This window comes from Somniosus microcephalus, chromosome 8 (assembly GCF_052327205.1).
Source record: "Somniosus microcephalus isolate GS21.2 chromosome 8, FLI_Smic_1.0, whole genome shotgun sequence".
NCBI lineage: Eukaryota > Metazoa > Chordata > Chondrichthyes > Squaliformes > Somniosidae > Somniosus > Somniosus microcephalus.
The window spans coordinates 51,716,206-51,730,829 of NC_140994.1; the positions used below are offsets into that span (position 1 = coordinate 51,716,206).

Genomic DNA, 14,624 nt, shown 5'->3' on the forward strand with positions numbered 1-14,624 from the left:
GCAATCGTGTTTGACAAATCTGTTAGAGTTTTTTGAGGTTGTAACTAGCAGAATAGATAAGGGGGAACCAGTGGATGCGTATTTGGATTTTCAGAAGGCATTCGATAAGGTGCCACACAAGAGGTTATTAAACAAAATTAGGGCTCATGGGATTGGGGGTAATATACTAGCATGGATTGAGGATTGGTTAACAGACAGAAAACAGAGAGAGTAGGAATAAACAGGTCATTTTCGGGTTGATAGACTGTAACTAGTGGGGTACCGCAAGGATCAGTGCTTGGGCCTCAGCTATTCACAATCTACATCAATGATTTGGATGAGGGGACCAAATGTAATATATCCAAGTTTGCTGATGATCCAAAGCTGAGTGGAAATGTAAGTTATGATGAGGATGCAAGGAGGCTTCAAGGGGATATAGACAAGCTAAGTGAGTGGGCAAGAAGATGGCAAATAGAATATAATGTGGAGAAATGTGAAGTTATCCACTTTGATCGGGGTAAAAAGACAAGCAGAGTATTTTTTAAACGGTGAGAGATTGGGAAATGTTGGTGTTTAGAGGGACCTGGGTGTCCTTGTACACGAATCACTGAAAGTTAACACTCAGGAACAGCAAGCAATTAGGAAAGCAAATGGTATGTTGGCCTTTATGACGAGAGGATTTGAGTACAAAAGTATATAAGAATAAAAATGTCTTGAAACAATTATACAGGGCCCTGCTGAGACCACACCTGGAGTATTGTGTACAGTTTTGGTCTCCTTACCCAAGGAAGAATATACTTGCCATAGAGGGCGTGCAGCGAAGGTTCACCAGACTGGTTCCTGGGATGGGGGGATTGTCCTATGAGGAGAGATTGAGTAGACTAGGCCTATATTCTCTGGAGTTTAGAAGAATGAGAGGTGATATCATTGAAACATACAAAATTCTTACAGGACTTGACAGGGTAGATGCAGGGAGGATGTTTCCCTGACTGGGGAGTCTAGAACCAGGGGTCTCCGAATAAGGGGTCGGCCATTTAAGACCGATGAGAAATTTCTTCACTCAGGGTGGTGAAACTTTGGAATTCTCTACCCCAGAGGGCTGTGGAGGCTCCGTCATTAGGTATATTCAAGACTGAGATCGATAGATTTTTGAATATTCAGGGAATCAATGAATATGGGGGTAGTGCAGGACAGTGGAGATGAGGTAGAAGATCAGTCATGATCTTATTGAATGGCGGAGCAGACTCAAAGGGCCAAATGGCCTACTCCTGCTCCTATTTCTTATGTTCCACACTATGGCCACCAGGTGGATCAGGGTTAGGGTTAGCAATGACCAGGCAGAAATTGTGTTCCTCAGTATGAGGTGAGTAGAAAGAACTTTTGGAATTCTAATTGTTTTGTATAATGTTTTGGTTTTGCTAAATGTTCTCTTGATTTTTCACCACCTTGTCTAATTTTGGATGGCTTCTGGTATCGGCCTTGTGTTCTAGTCCAGTCCTTTCCCACAGTAATATTTTGGTGGCTACCTTTCTTCTCTTTGGCTGCAATTTTGCTGGCGCTCAGAATGCAGGGTTAGAGGCGGATCTGCTGTCAATCAAAATGATTGACAGCGGGTTTGGAACCTGCCTCTAAGTTTCCAAAGTGTCGGGTCTGTGGTGCGGGAGGCATTTAAGATAGTTAAATGCTTGTTAACTACTATTTTGCCAGCCTATTTCTATTTTACCACATTTTTAAGGGAGTTCACATCGTTCGGAGATCACGTCAGGTAAGTAGACCGTTTCTCTTTGCCTCCCCATTGCTGTGAATAGGTGACAGCTGCAAAAATGGTATGAGAGCTACCATTTGACAGCTGTTCACTTTCCAATGTCAGAAGCTTGAGCCTTCAGGACTTGGAAGACACTTTTGAGCTGTATGCAGTTTGGAAGTGTTTGGAGTAAACTCTATCCACTGTATCCACTGTCACCTCCTTGGAGCAAGCTCTCTCCCCATTGATAGATTGCTTCCATCATCTCAACTTCAGCTGCCATCTGTTCCAGCAACATAGGTGCCCTTCAAAAAATTTCACCTGTGTCCTCTGAATCCCTCCACAATCAACCCCAACATCACCAGGCACACCAATATCACTGCAACATCAACCTTCTCTGCAATCACCTGATGCTACACAGGGCATCAGCACCCGACAACATTTGTTTATGGGATGTAGGTGTCGCTGGCAAAGCCAGCATTTATTGCCCATCCCTAATTGCCCTTGAGAAGGTGGTGGTGAGCCGCCGCCTTGAACCGCTGCAGTCCGTGTGGTGAAGGTATTCCCAGAGTGCTGTTAGGTAGGGAGTTCCAGGATTTTCACCCAGCGACGATGAAGGATCGGTGATATGCTTCTAAGTCAGGATGGTGTGTGACTTGGAGGGCAACTTGGAGGTGGTGGTGTTCCCATGCGCCTGCTGCTCTTGTTCTTCTAGGTGAAAGATGTCGCGGGTTTGGGAGGTGCTGCCGAAGAAGCATTGGCGAGTTGCTGCAGTACATCTTGTAGATGGTACACACTGCAGCCATGGTACGCCGGTGATGGAGGGAGTGAATGTTTAAGGTGGTGGATGGGGTGCCAATCAAGCAGGCTGCTTTGTCCTGGATGGTGTAGAGCTTGTGTTGTTGCAGCTGCACTCATCCAGGCAAGTGGAGAGTATTCCATCACACTCCTTACTTGTGCCCTGTAGATAGTGGAAAGGCTTTGGGTAGTCAGGAGGTGAGACACGCTCCACAGAATACCTAGCCTCTGACCTGCTCTTGTTGCCCCAGTATTTGTGGCTGATCCAGTTAAGTTTCTGGTCAATGGTGACCCCCAGGATGTTGATGGTGGGGGATTCAGTGATGGTAATGCTGTTGAATGACAAGGGGAGGTGTTAGACTCTCGCTTGTTGGAGATAGTCATTGCCTGGCACTTCTGTGGTGCGAATGTTACCTGCCACTTATCAGCCCAAGCCTGAACGTCGTCCAGGTCTTGTTGCATGTGGGCATGGACTGCTTCATTATCTGAGGAGTTGTGAATGGTGCTGAACACTGTGCAGTCATCAGCAAACATCCCCATTTCTGACCTTACGTTGGAGGGAAGGTCAGTGATGAAGCAGCTGAAGATAGTTGGTCAGCTGAAGATGGTTGGGCCTAGGACACTGCCCTGAGTAACTCCTGCAGCGATGCCCTGGGGCTGTGATGATTGACCTTCAACCATCTTCCTTTGTGCTAGGTATGACTTCAGCCAGTGGAGTGTTCCCCCCCCCCCCCCCGATTCCCATTGACTTCAGTTTTACTAGGGCTCCTTGATGCCATACTCGGTCAAATGCTGCCTTGATGTCAAGGGCAGTCATTCTCACCTCCCCTCTGGAATTCAGCTCCTTTGTCCATGTTTGGACCAAGGCTGTAATGAGGTTGGGAGCCGAGTGCTCTTGGCGGAACCCAAACTGGGCATCAGTGAGCAGGTTATTGGTGAGTAAGTGCCGTTTGATAGCACTGTTGATGGCAGCTTCTATCACTTTGCTGATGGTTGCGAGTAGACTGATTGGGTGGTAATGGCTGGGTTGGATTTGTCCTGCTTTTTGTGGACTGGACATACCTTTCCACATTGTTAGATAGATGTCAGTGTTGTAACTGTACTGGAACAGCTTGGCTAGAGGCGCAGCTAGTTCTGGAGCACAAGCCTTCAGCACGATAGCCAGGATGTTGTCGGGGCCCATAGCCTTTGCTGTATCTAGTGTGCTCAGCCGTTTCTTAATATCACGTGGAGTGACTCGAATTGGCTGAAGACTGGCTTCTGTGATGGTGGGGACCTCAGGAGTAGGCCGATATAGATCATCCACTTGGCACTTCTGGCTGAAGATGGTTGCAAACACTTCAGCCTTGTCTTTTGCACTCGCGTGCTTGGCTCCTCCATCATTCAGGATGGGGATATTCACGGAGCCGCCGCCTCCTCCCATTAGTTGTTTAATGGTCCACCACCATTCACGACTGGATATGGCAGGACTGCAGAGCTTTGATCTGATTTGATCTGATCCGTTGATTGTGGGATAGCTTAGCCCTGTCTATAGCTTGCTGCTTCTGTTTTTTAGCATGCATGTAGTCCAGTGTTGCAGCTTCCCCAGGTTGGTACCTAATTTTTAGGTATGCCTAGTGCTGCTCCTGGCATGCTCTTCTCCACTCCTTTATTGTACCAGGGTTGGTCCCCTGGCTTAATGGTAGAGTGGGGGATTCTGGGGAATACAATGCTGCTGATGGCCCACAGTGCCTCATGGATGCCCAGTTTTGAGCTGCTAGATCTGTTCTGAATCTATCCCATTTAGCACAGTTGCTGTGAGTGAAGATGTGCAGGAGTACGGTAGGGAAGGCAGAGTGATGGGGATGTGATGAATGGCACAGCAGGATGAGGTTTAGTGTGGCTTGGCAGTAACGTTTCGTGATCTGCTCAGATCATTGAAATGCTTATGCCACTGCAGCCTGGCCCTCCTGACGACATCCCTGCTTTTGCCCTCATGTGCAACCAGGCTGCGTTGGTGTCCTGGGGAGGTCTCTTCCGCCCATGGGAAGGAAAGAGAACCTCCCTGTGTGCTGTGACTCCCTCCATAAGCATATGTAGGGAGTCAGGCGAGAGCCTAGGTGCAGCTGTCCAGCTTTGTGCACTGCTTGTCACTGTTTGCAGGACCTCAATGCTTCAGAACACTGACAGCTCAACTGTCAAAATGAATGCGGGCATGGTCCCTTTTATGGAATGTCATCAAATGATGTCATCAGACCCGCTTCCGTTTAATTGGCTGGGAAACGAGCAGGGCGGGCTTAACAAGCCCAAGCTATGTAAAATCACTTGGAGAGAGCGGGCTGGAGCCGGGAGCAGGACCCACCAACCATCTCTCCCGCCGCAATCCCGCCTCCACTGGTGAAATCACGGCCTTTGCTCAACTTGGCACTATAAAACTGACACAATGACCGCTCGGTCCGCAGATCTTTTGAAGGCCATCCATCTTCAAACTCGCTTTCCCCTCCCCTACCCACCCCCCTTCCTTGAACCACTGGAGAATTTTTCACACTCTTTTTCACTCTTCCCCCTCCCCACCAAAAGTGTTTAAGTTTTCCTTCCCACCCACTCCTATTGATTTTATCCCACTGCCTTCTAATCCTGCATGACCTAAATGCCACACTTGGACTTCATTCCCCAAGTGCAACGCCACAGGACAGTGACTTTTAATATATTAAAAATGGTACGCTGATCTATTTTAATGCTGGGTGGAAATTGACTCATTCAATTTTGGAATTATAGGATGCTGGTGTACCGTTGTACTACTTTATTTGCACTAACAAAATAACTAGTGCATTAAAACCTATGCCTGGGCCTATTGGCACTCTATAGGAGATATTGGGTAGGAAATGGCTTCTTCTGTTGTAGCACAAACCCTATAGATAAGTAAATGGATGTTGAGGTTCAGCCATGATCCAATTGAATGGCAGTATAGGCTCGAAGGGCTGAATGACATGCTCCTGTTCCTTTGTTTCCCCCCCCCCCCCCCCCCCCCCGAATCATATTTGTAACAATTACCTTCTCTGAAACTGTATTGGTGATGCTGTCAAATACTTGTGAACAGCCATCGTTAGTTGAAGTACCAAACTATTGCTTGCCGACTTAAAGATAAAGTAGAGCACACATTAGTAATATAATTACATAGAAATCACAGCACAAGAGGTTCTTTGGCCTAACCAGTCCATGTTGGTGTTTACCCTCCACGTGAGCAGTTGTCCTAATCTCGTGATTCCACCCTGTTTCCGTATCCCTCTATCCCTCTTTCCTTCAATCATCTATCTAGCCTAATCTTAAATGTTGACAAGGTCTCTGCTTCAATCACTAATTCAGATTGTGCATTCCACAGCCTCATAACCCTCTTGGGGTGGGGGAAAATAGCAAGTTTCCCCTGCTCTCTATGCTAAATCTCTTGCAATGTAGTCTTTTATCTATGCCCCCTTGTTCTAGATCCCTCAATCACTGGAAGCAATCTATTTCTCCCCACTCTGTTGGATCCCTTGATAAAAGTTTAAACACCTCTTTCAAATCACTAATCCTTTCAAGTCTTTGTATTTCCTTGCATCAAGCAGCATTCTCATCAATCTGCTCTTTGCCATAATGTGTAACTCAAAATTACACTCCGTACTCTAGCTATGGTCTTACTAAGGTTTTATATAGATTATTGTAACACAAACACACTGTCTCTGCCAAAAAACAAATCATCATAAAATTTCAAATTTTCTTGAAGGGGCCTGTGCACAGTAGTGCTCTGAAAACAATGGCACAGGCTTCCCCTTCTGTATTTAGCCCAATTTCCACTCCGACTAGATTGCTGGGCCCTAATGGCCAGTTCAATATTTACATAGTGAAAATGGCAAGAAGCCTGGTGGAGGTGGTGATTGTCTTATTAACTTGTTATTTGCATATGCCTGCTCTCTCATGGGCACATTTGATGCTGTTGGGAATAACCCCATGAAAATCGGGGAGGTGTGTCTGCAGCTCCATTTCAATTGCTGCTGCCCCCTTCCCTCAACCTGGTTTCTGCCAGGCAGGAGGAGTTAAAATCAAGGCCATACATTTTCAGCCCTGTCTGCACTAGATCAGCTGGAAATCTTTGACTGTGATGTAGAAGGGAAGGTTTTAGATCCCTAGGACAATTGGGACACGTTCTGGACAGATAGAGGTTCAGAATCAGATTAGTATCAATGTGCTGGGAGGGTAAATAGGGCAATGGAAGTAGATTTAAAATAAGAATGGCAAAGAAGAAAAGCAGATCAGAAATAAAAATAATAATTAGCGTAAAAGATCAAACCAGCAAAGGAAATTGCAAGATGGGCTTAACCTATTACAGTGCACATAAATGTGTGCTGGAAGCATTCATAACCAGATTATTGTCATTGAGGCTTTGTAGTAGGGGTCCTAAGACCCTAGTTAAACCAAAATAATGGAGATGAGTAGAACATGTAGGGTGTTGGTGTTCGAAGAGGACAAAACAGGAAAAGGATAGAGTACCTCTGCACGTGGAACAATTGGGAGATAAAGGAAGTAGGTCCATTGGTACAAGATGAGCTTCTCGGTGAGTTACTTTGGGTGGAAGTAAGCAGTGCAAAAATAGCTCCGAGGGATTGCGATAGACATCCAGGCCAAAACAGAAAGGAGAATGAATTACTTTGAGGAGAAAGAAGGTATGTGCAACAGAAGGTCACACTTGTAGGATACTTCAATCAATAGTATAGACTGGGACCATCCAAGCAGTTTAGAGTCTGAGCTAGTGAATATAATGTATGACTTCTTTCTGACCCAGTACATTGGTGAATGCCACATTTTGTCCTGGTAATGGCAAATGACCCAGGTAGCATACTGGGAACAGAAGTAGTGGAAGCCCTGGCAACAGAGACCATAATATGATTCAAATTTTACATAATCTGCGACAAACCAATATCCAGGTACAGGTATATGCAACTCGAAGGGACAACTTCAAGGGAGTGAGTGACTAGCTTTAAAAAATCAACTGGGACGTAGTACTCAAAGCCTCCATTGAGGAGAAATGGAATACCTTTAAAAATGTATTATTCCGCATACTGAATAAATACATACTAAGAATGAGCAAGTAAAGGCTCAACAAATGTGATGCTAAATGGATTAATGAAACAGTATGTAGTGAAATAAGCAAAATAAATTCTACAAATCCTAATTGAGGGAAACCAGTGGGAAGAATAGTGGGACCTACAATAAATGTAAAAATGACTGGGGGTAAAGAGGTAACTAGAAATGAGCATAACTGTAGAAGCCAAATGCATAAAATTCTTCTAGTATTCCAGTAGCAAGAGGAGAATTGAAATCCCTTAAGGGGTTGAGACTGGTTATGAACTAAAAATAGTTAACCTAATAAATTATAAATTCCTGTAAGTTTTCATTGCCAACGACACTAGTAGCATGCCACCCATCATAGAAAAATCTACATTTAAACTTGCAAAAAGGACCTATGTGGTCTTGAATGCAATTAAAACCTGGGGCCAATGGAATATGCCAGTGGGTGCTAACAGCTTAAGAACTAAATCTGCTCATCATGAGGGTTTCAATGAATACAGGAGCGTTTACACAGTATTGAAACCAAACCAACATGTTGGCCATTTTCAAAAATGACAACAAAATAACCTGTGTAACTGTAGACTTTCTAGCCATGCATTAATAATGGGGAATTGGTTATTGGGAAGAAACTTGAGAAAGTAAAAAAGTCATAAACAATTATATAGTCCCTTATTACATCTGAGAAACATCTCAAAGTGCTTCACAGGAATGTTAGAATTGCAATCAATGTTGTGTAGAAGAATGTGGATTGCCATATGAAAATAACCTAGTACGTTGCAGCAAGCACGGTTTTCGAAGAATAAGGTCCTATCTGATCAACCTTCTATTTTGAGAACGTGACATCCTGTGTAGAACTATGATGTATATGTACTTTGCCTATACTTTTAGGAGGCTTTTGAAGAAATTCCACATGGAAAAACTACTACATAAGCTCGAGGGCATAGGTGTCTTAGGTGAAACTTGGAAGTGGATAAGGAATTGTTGAAAGAAAGGAATCATCAGGTACTTGTTAGGGAAGTGATGTTGGACCAGAGAGTACCTTCATTCCAGGGTCTGCTGTTTCTTTTTAAAGGCCTGTTGTGGCTTTGTTTTTAATCCCTCATTGTTTGCTCTCTTCCCTTTTTATTCTTGAACCTGCTCCTTTTAATTTCCACATCAGTTCTGCCTCATTGTTTTTTTTAACCCATTCAATGTCATGCTCTTCTTTTACAATCTCAGTTGCCACCTATTTCTATTCCTGGGCCTGCCTCTCTCTCTCTGAAGCATCTTTCCCACTTTTCCCCCCAAATTTCTCAATTATTTTTAGCTTTGTTTTCAATTGTTTTCTTTTCTCTATGACAAAATTGAACAACTTCTCTCCACATGCACCCTGCAATCTTCACTATTACAATCCCTTTAAATACTCACTACCCCATTACTTCCTTCACCCTTCAACTACTCACTACACTCCCAATTACTGACTACAGTCCCCGCCCGCTTATAGCTGGCACGTTCATGCGAGTGAGATTTGCCTGCTATGCACAATGGATGGTATAACATGGTAGCATTAATAAAAGAATCATTCCAGTCAGTTGCACTTGAGTGGCTGCTGAGCAGAATTTGTATATGCAAAAAGGAGATTTGTTTTAACTCTCATATGAAAAAAATTGCATTCCACCAAGTCTGGTAGTATTATATCTCGCTCTTCAAATTTCTGACAAATCCTGAGTTATTTTGCATTATTGCTCAGTGTCAGTGGGAAAAATAAAGAAGCAGCACCAGCAGATTCAAAACCAATTTCATATAACACATAGTACTGATTGGGCAGCAGTGACTTAATCTGAGGGTTCAGGTACTAACAAACTGCTGAAGTTCCACCACCACGGTTTCTAATGTCACCACTCAATGGAGTTGCTGTCTTGTAATTCACTTACCCCAACCTACTATCTCCTGTGTTGTGGGTGTGGCTTTTGAACATTTTTCTGTGATACTAAATCTGCACTGTAGAAAAAATGGAAGCCTAAGGGAAGTGAAGTCTGCAAATTAGTGAATAAACACAGCTGTTTCTGCCCAAACTAAACAGAGCACTCGAGACGCTGTAACTGGCAACTTTGAAATTGACATTAATGCAAATGGATAATGGTTATTGCTTTTTGGCTGATATAAATGTTTAAACATATGTTTTAAATGGTGGGGGCTATAACTCCCAAACATACCTCCTGATGGCTTGGTGAGGAGGGGTGGAAAGGAGGCTGCCTCACAACTGGGTCCTATTCTGTCCTCAAGCAAGGGTCAGAAAATGTGAGCAGATTGGCCAGCTTTAGATTGTACAAGCACTGACTAATATCTGCATCCTCTTCAGCAGAAAGGTAATAAAAGTTGAAGAGAATTAGAATAAAATTAGCTTTTTTATATTGATTTAAATTCTGCAGATTTCAACAGAAGGTGTAAAAATGCAGCTATAAGCAGTGTACAATATAAATTTAAACATGGAAGGTTCAGATCGTTTGACTTATTGGTCTGTGCATTTTGTAAAATAGGCTTGTCAAAACATTGTGGTTGGCTGAGGGATAATTTAGTGAACATGTGACTTCAGCTACTTGAGATTTCCTCAGAGCAGACGTGCTGCAGTATTCCAGAAAGAAGAGAAGAAAATGGATAATGCTTAGTTTCATTTGATTGGCTGCTTTACTGATTGTCACAGTATGTTAGACACGGTCATACTGCTGATTTGAACTGGAAAAGCAGTGTTGCATACCAGTAGCTTACAAGAAGATGCAAAGATTTTGATTTTTTTTCAGATTATTGTCAAATTGAGTTGAACTGTGTTAGTAATTTATAAGATACAGAATTTTGTATAATGTCAAATGAGAACCAAAAACAGTATACTAAGGTGACCGTTGCATTGATTTTGGGTTTAAAATTGTTGGCAATGAACTGGACAGCTCTGTTTAGTGCAATGGCCCCTGTCTCAGCAGCATCTTGGGAATAGCGTATGGGGCCTGCACTGTAATGCTGTAAATGCAGAGTCCACCCTTCTCGTGCCTGTTCTTTCTGATCGAAAACATTTAACTGTTCTATGCAATGCAGGCATCTAGGAAATCTCTAGCAAAAGAAAATGTTATAACAGACGAGGGTGTTCAGCCAATTCGACTGTGGTGGTGTCAAATGAGGAATTTAAAGCTGCATTTGCATACTGCAGAAGATGAAATGCTTTCCTTGCAATTTCTCTCAGGTGTTTAAGACTTCTACCTCTGGTACTAATTCACTGATGTCAACATCATCCTTTGATCAAGGTATGGAATATAAACCAAGGATTCCAAACTGTATTCTAGCATCTTGAAAATTCATAATTTACTGTTAAGATTTTTGCTGGTAACCTTTTGTTCCCATGGGTTCTTCAGCATGCTTCTTCCCCTGTATTCATGTTTTAAAATAATTGCATCTCAAAGGGGAAGTCTGCAGAAGAGAATCTCATTCAGCTGCATTATTGAAGCCAAACTTCAAATGGATAGTGCTTTCTGTACTTAATGTTTTTAAGAGAATTTTTCAGTTTCCTTTGAGTTGCATGGGTTTGCCTACTTCTCTGTATACAGTAGTATAATGCCAGAAATGATGTGCTGTCATTTGAGAAACATTTTGTATCTGTCACTTCATTCTCTTAATAATTTGTGAAACCGCTTTTTTTTTTGCAGTATTAGAATATGCTTTCCACAAAAGAAATTTATACTTTAATTTGGGGCTCATTTATAAACTTTGCTGATTTGACAGTTTGGGTTTTTTTTAGCACTGTTTTTCAACATGTAAAATAATTATTATAATCCTTTTTATGTTCTTTCATATGAAGTGATCTAGATAATATTTCGCTATCTGTGGCCTTGTTTGATTATCTTGTGTATTTAGTAAATTATCCTGAGTGCCCTCACTGCAGTCAGGGAGTGGTGGAGACAGAGATGCACTTCCTCACAGCTTGTGGAAAATATCAGGGCATCAGGGAGAATTTCTACCAAAAATTCTCACAAATATGCCCTGAATTCAGAAATTTGAATGACGACCAAAAACTCCCATACCTACTAGGGGAAGAGATAAACTGTGTAACACTAGCGGCACACTATGTTACAGCTTGCCATAAACAGAGGGACAACCAGTAACCCTAAGAAAAAAGTATATATAAATTATACGAATGTATATTTATACACTCGGGGATATATCTGTTTATACACTGTATGAATAGATCTGCGTTTGTGTTCAACCATAAATGTATTTTGATGCTTTGGCAACATAAGATGTACCTTATCATGCCAATAAAGCGAATTGAATTGAATTGAATTAATAGCCATAATTTTTCACCTTTTCTATGTCAACCACCACTATAAATAGAGCCTGTGGGCCAGGAACATTTAGTATGAGTAGGTAGCATTGTCGGTGGGAAATAATGTACAGCAACAAGTATATGTGAATGAAATTTGGTGATCATGCTTTTGTAGCACCCATTATACTGTATAGTATGTTGAAATCTATCTACTTGCCTTTTGAGCCAGTGCAACAAAGGTTCACTAGATTGATTCCTGGGATGAGCGGGCTGTCCTATGATGAGAGATTGTGTAGAATGGGCTTATACTCTCTGGAGTTTAGAAGAATGAGAGGTGATCCCATTGAAACATACAAGATTCTGAAGGGGATTGACATGGTAGATGCTGAGAGGTTGTTTCCCCTGGTTGGAGTGTCTAGAACTAGGGGGCGTAGTCTCCGGATAAGGGGTAGGCCATTTAAGACCAAGATGAGGAGGAATTTCTTCATGGAGGGTTGTGAATCTTTGGAATTCTCTGCCCCAGAGGGCTGTGCATGCTGAGTCTTTGAATATATTCAAGGCTGAGATAGATAGATTTTTGGACTCCAGGGGAATCGAGGGATATGGAGATCGGGTGGGAAAGTGGAGTTGAGGTCAATGATCAGCCATGATCTTATTGAATGACAGAGTAGGCTTGAGGGGCCATATGGCCTACTCCTGCTCCTATTTCTTATGTTCTTTTATGAAATGTATTCTTGTAAATTAACAGAAAATTCATTTTACTTAATTCTCACTTATTCCCAGTATTATAAACCTGCACACTTAACTTTCAGTTAATCCCCTGTATTCTGCTTTAGAATAGAAGTAGCCTGGAAGCAGAGGTTTACTGCAGAGCTCGCCCTCTTGTGATATGATGTTATGAACAGTGCTGTTCGGATTCTGTTGTCCTGATGCACGATATTGCAGGAGGAAAATTACTGTGCTGAAATTTCTGTTTGCTTCTAACTACAGGAAACTTTCGTTTAACCAGAGGTTAAATGTCCAGAAAGCTCTATCTACCGGCAAAATTCAGGAGCCGTTTCCTATAAGTCTTTTTACTTCTCGTTGCTTTTTTTTTTCCAGTCAGGCTCTGCAAGGTCTAGCTGTTGCTTAGCTACAGAGACGCTTTTAAGCTGCGGCCGACTGTTTTGAAGGACAGGGTTTGTTGATCCACACGGAGCTCAAAAGCTCCGTATGTTTTAACATTAGCGCTGGTTTCTACGGCAGTTTTGATGGTACGGCACCAGCTCGGTCCCGTCAGTGCCGGATACCAGAAAGTTTCCTGTAACAGCTCTGAAACCTAATGCAGGATAATCACAACTGAGATACACCAGTAAGTGCATGTACATCCCTTGTAACATTTAGAACATAAGAACTAGGAGCAGAAGTAGGCCATTCGGCCCTTCAATCCTGCTCTGCCATTCACTAAGATCATGGCTGATCCTCCATCTCAACCCCACCTTCCTGCACTATCCCCATATCTCTTGATTCCCTTAGTATCCAAAAATCTATCTCTGTCTTGAATATACTCAACAACTGAGCATCCACACCTCTCTGGGGTAGAGAATTCCAAAAATTCACAACCCTTTGAGTGAAGAAATTTCTCCTCATCTCAGTCCTCAATGGCTGACCCCTTAGTCTGAAACTGTGACCCCTAGTTCTAGATTCCCCAGCCAGGGGAAATATCCTCCCAGCCTCTACTCTTGTCAACCCCCTTAAGAATTTTATATGTTTCAATGAGATCACCTCTCATTCTTCTAAACTCTAGAGGATATAAGCCTAGTCTACTCAATCTCCTCATAGGATAATCCCCCCCATCCCAGGAATCAGTCATGTAAACCTATGTTGCACTCCCTCTAAAGCAAGTATATTCTTCCTTAGCTAAGAAGGCCATAACTGTGCACCCTACTCTAGGTGTAGTTGCACCAAGGCCCTATATAATTGTAGTAAGACTTCTTTACTCTTCAACTTTATTACAAAGGGATTAAAGTACATGGCGGGAATTTTCCGGGGGGTCAGCGGGCGCAATCGGTGGCGGGTCAGGTGGGAAAGTTTCTTTTTGACAGCGGGTCAAGACCCTGCCGCCACGTGCCTTTATCAAATGTCGGGTCTGTCCGCGCTGAGCAGACACGCAGCAGCGGGGAAGGCATTTCAGGTTATTATGACCTTGTTAACAGAGGATTAACAACAATTTTGAGCTCAACCTTTAGAATTTACCAGCTCAGCAATGGGGTCCACGCTGCTTGGGGATCACGTCTGTTAAGCTGGGCGGGAGTTGAATGGCCATGGAATCATCTCATTACTTGACAGCTTGAAATGTGCTATAAAAGCTCCCATCTCACAGCTGTTTACTTTCCAAGCTCAGAAGCTGTTGCTTACTGCATTTGGAAGACCGATTGAACTTTATGCAGGTTGCAAGTGTTTGGAGCAAACTCTTTATCCAGTGTCACCTCATTGGATCAACCTCTCTCACCACTGACATTATTTCTGTCATCTCAAGTTCACCTGCCATCTATTCCATCAGCATGGGTACGGTTTATACTCTCACCTTGGTCCTCAGAATCTGACCACCATCAGCTGCAACACCAGCATCACCAGGCACACTAGCAGCACCAACAACAACACCAACCTTTTCCGCAATCACCTGATGCTGCACAGGATAGAGGGCATCAGCACCTGACCACCTTGCTGCCAGGGATGGCCTCACCA

At 43.0% G+C, this 14,624-nt stretch overlaps 1 protein-coding gene across 5 annotated transcripts in view; it reads left to right on the plus strand.

Annotated features, from left to right (window-relative positions):
* The window catches only part of ppp2r2d (protein phosphatase 2, regulatory subunit B, delta), an 84,739-nt gene that overhangs the window by 22,821 nt on the left and 47,294 nt on the right, over positions 1 to 14,624 (plus strand). The window contains exons 2-3 of one of the 5 annotated variants that reach the window (XM_085994702.1): positions 8,495 to 8,608; positions 10,676 to 10,881. The exons of 2 other annotated variants lie outside the window; for them this stretch is intronic. In XM_085994702.1, the coding sequence (XP_085850828.1) occupies positions 10,791 to 10,881 (91 nt within the window). In that variant the 5' untranslated portion in view covers positions 8,495 to 8,608; positions 10,676 to 10,790. Of the gene's footprint in view, positions 1 to 8,494; positions 8,609 to 10,248; positions 10,882 to 14,624 lie in introns of those variants that run through there. 2 more of the 5 variants (XM_085994705.1, XM_085994703.1) reach the window with 2 other exon arrangements.